The sequence below is a fragment of the Pyrus communis genome, chromosome 9, assembly GCF_963583255.1.
Source record: "Pyrus communis chromosome 9, drPyrComm1.1, whole genome shotgun sequence".
Lineage (NCBI taxonomy): Eukaryota > Viridiplantae > Streptophyta > Magnoliopsida > Rosales > Rosaceae > Pyrus > Pyrus communis.
Genome location: NC_084811.1, coordinates 11,948,344 through 11,953,331, shown reverse-complemented (window position 1 = coordinate 11,953,331; position 4,988 = coordinate 11,948,344). Strand labels below are relative to the sequence as shown.

At 36.9% G+C, this 4,988-nt stretch overlaps 1 protein-coding gene and 1 long non-coding RNA gene across 4 annotated transcripts; both read right to left on the bottom strand.

The window, feature by feature from the left end:
* On the bottom strand, positions 1-783 carry LOC137744392 (two-pore potassium channel 4-like). Its single transcript, XM_068484216.1, has one exon. It carries the CDS (start codon positions 781-783, stop codon positions 1-3), a length of 783 nt encoding a protein of 260 aa, XP_068340317.1.
* A 393-nt stretch (positions 784-1,176) lies between these two features.
* Positions 1,177-4,988, bottom strand: LOC137745939 (uncharacterized). Of its 3 annotated transcripts, none has more exons than XR_011069750.1 (5): positions 4,526-4,988; positions 3,324-3,460; positions 1,678-2,097; positions 1,501-1,582; positions 1,177-1,298 (listed from the first exon to the last, which is right to left on the bottom strand). It is a non-coding gene; the product is annotated as an uncharacterized lncRNA (long non-coding RNA). The 3 variants fall into 3 exon arrangements; XR_011069749.1 differs by having other exon boundaries at positions 1,179-1,582; positions 1,678-1,756; positions 1,936-2,097; positions 4,526-4,985; XR_011069748.1 differs by having other exon boundaries at positions 1,179-1,582; positions 4,526-4,984.

Sequence of the window (4,988 nt, the reverse complement as noted above, 5' to 3'; positions counted from 1 at the left end):
TCATCCAATGCGTACTGCGTGTATTTGTGACGTTAAGTCCGCGACAACACATGTGTGGCAAATGGTGCCACAGTCACGACAAGCTCTCACTCTTTTAATCCACATGATCACGTCAAACATAAACTGTGCAGATTTACTACTCAGGATGGTGCTGACCAGAAGCCATATGCTAGCAAAACACTTGCCCAACAATGTGTTGAAATGCTTATCCCCGTAGCCTGTAGTTGTGACAGACGCCACTGATAGATAGAAGGAATCGGCCCACGAAATCCCCTCCATATACCTAATCATAATACCTCCAGAAGCTATGAGCATCGGCCCGCAAAGACACGCCCAGAAAAATCTTATGAATCCTCTTCTTCTCTCATGGAAGCGCATCAACAACCAACTACCCAATCTGTCAACTTCCATGGCAATCACAAAACTGACAAGGTAGTAACCCAATAACATCAAGAGCATTGTCAGCAACATGGCAACTTTATCTCCGTCATGGGGAACTATGTCTCCGTAACCAACAGTTGATAAAGTCACGCTGGTAAAATATAAGCAAGTAGCAGTTTTGTTGAACGCAAATATAATATCCCCCACCCAATTATCAGACTTGCTGCGGCCAGACGCGCGATCCTTAGCATGCATGTTGAAGGCACCAGCAACTATACCGAAAATGAAATACATGCCAACAACAGCAGCATGGATAGCGATGCTCCCAAAAGCTGCAATAGGCTCTCGCAGCGGTAGAGACATAACTAAAATTAAAGAAAAACCAGACATAAGGGTACACATTTTGGCTAAAGAGGAAAAATATCAGACACTTCGTATACAGTCTGTAACATAACAAGAAAACTAAAAGGAAATATGGAAAAAGGAGGAAAGAAAGATGTATAAACCACAAAAGCTTATAGGCATAACATAACGTGATTGAGGAATTATGTCAAACAGGTGGTGTACAAACTGTAACATGAACAGAAAACTAAAATGAAACATAAATGATGGTGCAAAGAAAGAAAATGCAACTCAAATCACTAAAAATTTATAGCCATAGGAATACCATAAATCACAAAAACACAAAACTTATATGCATACCTAAATCACAAAAAACTTAAGAGTGTAAAATCTATAAAATAACCAGAAAACAAAAAGAAATGTCAAAAATGGAAGGAAGAAAGAATGATGTACCTTGAATTTGAGGCAAGATGAGGTAAAACAAGCCTTCTCTCCTCCCAACTCACCCTCTCTCCCTTGGTTAATGATCCTAGGACCCTTTGACCCCAAATCTCCTCTATTATAAAAGGCAGTCCCTGTTTGGGGTCAAAATGCTTCAATAAAGAAAAGGACACAAATGCCCTTATAACCAAAAAATACAAAACTGACAGAGAAAGCTGTATTATATTTACCATAGGTAACTTTGTAAACCAATAAAACAAATAAAAAAGCAAATTAGAATGTTTAAAGATGAGGAAACAGAAATGGAAAAGGATGAGAAAAAAAGAAGAAACGAACCCCAACCCGAAGATAGTGCTTGTAACTTTGAAACTCCATTAGATCTTTAACTTGTTGAGAGTAAAGCACGATACTCTGGTAACTGCAAAAGAAAGATGAATGCTAGTAATTAATTAATTGTCGGGTCGTAGGTGAAGATGCACAAATTAAAAGCAATCGTCAAACTAAAAGTTGTACCTTCGCATGGTTAATGTGCATCTTCTTACAAAGTGGGCGGTTCCCCTTTGCTCTCACTGTTAAATGACGGTTAATTGGGCTTAATTTTTTCATTCGTGTTGCAAAACAGGAAAAAGAAACATTAGCAAGCAACGTAACTTAATGGTGCAATAGAAGCTGAAGAAGATCAAAATTTAAAGAAAATACCTACACATAAAGGAACAAAAATCAAACACAAAAATATCTCCGACAAAAATAGAAAGAAGCAGATCCAAATACCTACGACATTTCAGTTCCTCCGTGATGGAATAAGACTCAGAGACAGTAGAAGTTGGAACTTAGAGGAAGGAGAAGAGTTTGAAGTGGGGGACTAACCCATTTGCCATCATGGAAGTCAACTCTATGCCCTCCAATTACTTCCACAGAAGCAACACCCGGCACCTTCAATTCACAAAACATAGAATTGAATCAACAGAATTAAATTCATAATCTCTTTTTGACAGGAAAAACTTCACAAAAATAAAGAAGGAAACACCATTTCAGCCAGGAGGATCAGCTCAATGGTTTGACATGTGTTTTTATACAAATACTATGAAGTTCCGCCCTAAAACTCATGATTAGAAACTGGAAAATAAATATTGTATTGTAAGGAGGATTTGACATGAATTGGTATTTGTATATTATGGTCATTTGTTAATAATTATTTCTTGTTCTTGCAATGTTCTCAATTCTTTATGTTCCTTTTCTTGCTGGTATGCTGCTTGAAATTATAATTTTAATTTGTCTGAATTACTCCTTTTGAGGCTTTAGCTAGGAATTTCTCTTTAGATTTACCCACTTCTACTTACTGGTAAAGCAAATATTTCTTATTTCTATGCTCCCTCTTCTTTCCATGTTTAATTTTCTTTTTCGTATGTATTACATGAATGAATAGAGTTATCCTTTCCTTTATCTTTTCCCATTACTTGATAGTTGATACACAAGTTTAGATTAGCTTCCGGTAAAATGGCAGCATACAGCGTACAAAGCAGCTGAGGAAAATCCAAACAAAACCCAATTTCTGTACGGACTTGGAATCATTCCAATGCCCCCTCCCCATCCCCAAACAAGTGAAATAGAAGGCAACGGTTAGTTAGTCTCTAATTATTCTCTTCCTTCAACTAGAGTTTACCCTTTTGCCCAAACCTAACGGCAAGCTCAAGAACAGCAATTTCATTCTACAGTGTTTTTTTTTTCCCCTTTTACGATAATTTTCATTGGTGTTAGTATCCCGGGTGCATTCTGATGATGGAAAATGTTTTTGTTCTTTGAAAACATCTACATGCCAAACTCATTCCGAATTGGAAATTTTAATTGATTTGTTTATGTCTCATACTGCAACTGTCAAGAGTATCTTTTTGCTTTTAGTTATGCTTCTTAGCCTTGGGTTTTACATATATGATCATATTTTCGTTACAGTTTTTTTAGTCACTCGGAATCATTTAACTAATAGTCTATTACCAACCGATGAACTTTTATTCATATAACCTGATTCTTTTGAAGGGTTAAAGGGCTTAGTTAGTAATCTACCGGTGTGATCAGCAATCATTTGCAGCATCATCTACAACTCTCTACAGAAAATAATTAGGGAGAGTTAGTTCAATCATTAGCCTCAGAAGTTCACTAACCCGTCTGTCATCATGGAAGTCAACTCTATGCCCTCCAATAGTTCAATCATTAACCTCAGAAGTTCACCAACCCGTCTGTCATCATGGAAGTCAACTCTATGCCCTCCAATTACTTCCACAGAAGCAACACCAGGCACCTTCAATTCACAAAACATCAAGAAATTCAATTCAAGTCATCAGTTGAAAAATTGATGCTGAGGTTGCAATAACATATATTTACTAGGAATTTACACCAAATGCCACTACTTTGAACGTAGACCAACACCAAAATACTTTCAGCCTATTATTAATTCTAGTCAATGAAACTCTTGAAAAAAAAAAAAATACTATTTCTGCTATATAATCCATGAGCCCTAATTCAAACATTCTTGTTTCTTTTCAGTGGAACCCAAACAACACCCAAAAACAGATTGTGTAAGACTAACATTTAAGCTAAACCTCAGTAGAACTTGGATGGATCCATGTAACTTTAGCATAAGTATAAAACAATTTTTTTATTTTTCATTTTTTATTTTTTATAAACAAAAGGAACCCACGATCCATCACATAACCCATTTTTACAAACACACATACAAAGAAGGATATTTGGGTTCCACAAGCAGAAAATAAGATAGATTCCGTTCCGTATTCATAACTTGGAATTGGAATCACACGAGTACGCAAGCACACATACATAACCCTGAGCACTGCACAGCAGCCAGAACATGGTTTTGTTTTGGCTTATTGTTGTTCTTCTTTTAATTTTGAATTACCAATACACACAAAAAATCAGTCACGACTTAAGCTAGAGTTTCAGTTCTTCATTCAGATACGGAATCACAAGAACAGATTACACAGGATACCAACACATACCCTGCAAGTCACTAACAAAAATGGTTTGTTTCTGGATTTTGGTTGCTCTTGCTTCTCCAATGCGGCAACCACCAACCATAAATCAAGCAAGATTTTTTCATAGTTTCTAATACTCCAATAAACTCCACAACTCTTAAAACATTCTAGAATCTAAAACCTACACTACTAATTACACTAATTACAAAATACAAGCACGAAACTAAAAGACCACCAATAGATGTAGATAATAAAACACTAAAACTTAAACAAAAGATAAACCAATAACATTAAACCTGTATTATCGTAGATAAATTTCTATCCAAGTGAAAATTAGATAATTAGATGTAGAGTAAAAAAAGATATTTGCATACCTAGTCTGACTAACAAATTTTCCCCGACTGAAGAGCAAAGTACCACCTCCTCTTCATCACAGATCCACAATCCACTTTATCCGTATCGTTAACAACAATACAGTGGATTGGAGATCTGAGTCTCCCTCGTTCGTCGCTCATCTTCTTCTAGATGAGGAAGAGACGCCGAGAGGATTGACAGAGCAAAGGTGTGAGAAAAGAGAGAGAAAATTAAGGAATTAGCAATTCATAGAAATCTCAGATCTCCAATCCACTTTAATTTTCTCTCCAATCCCTCTCCGCGTCTCTTCCTCATCTAGAAGAAGATGAACGACGAACGAGGGAAATCTACGAAGAAAGCCGATCGACGGAGATCGACGAACGACGGCGTTGGTCGGCGGGCTGTGTGGGGGTTTTTTCTTGGGATTCCATTTTTGTTAGGAGAACTGCAGGGGAGAAGGAGACGGGAATAAGGTGCGGAGGA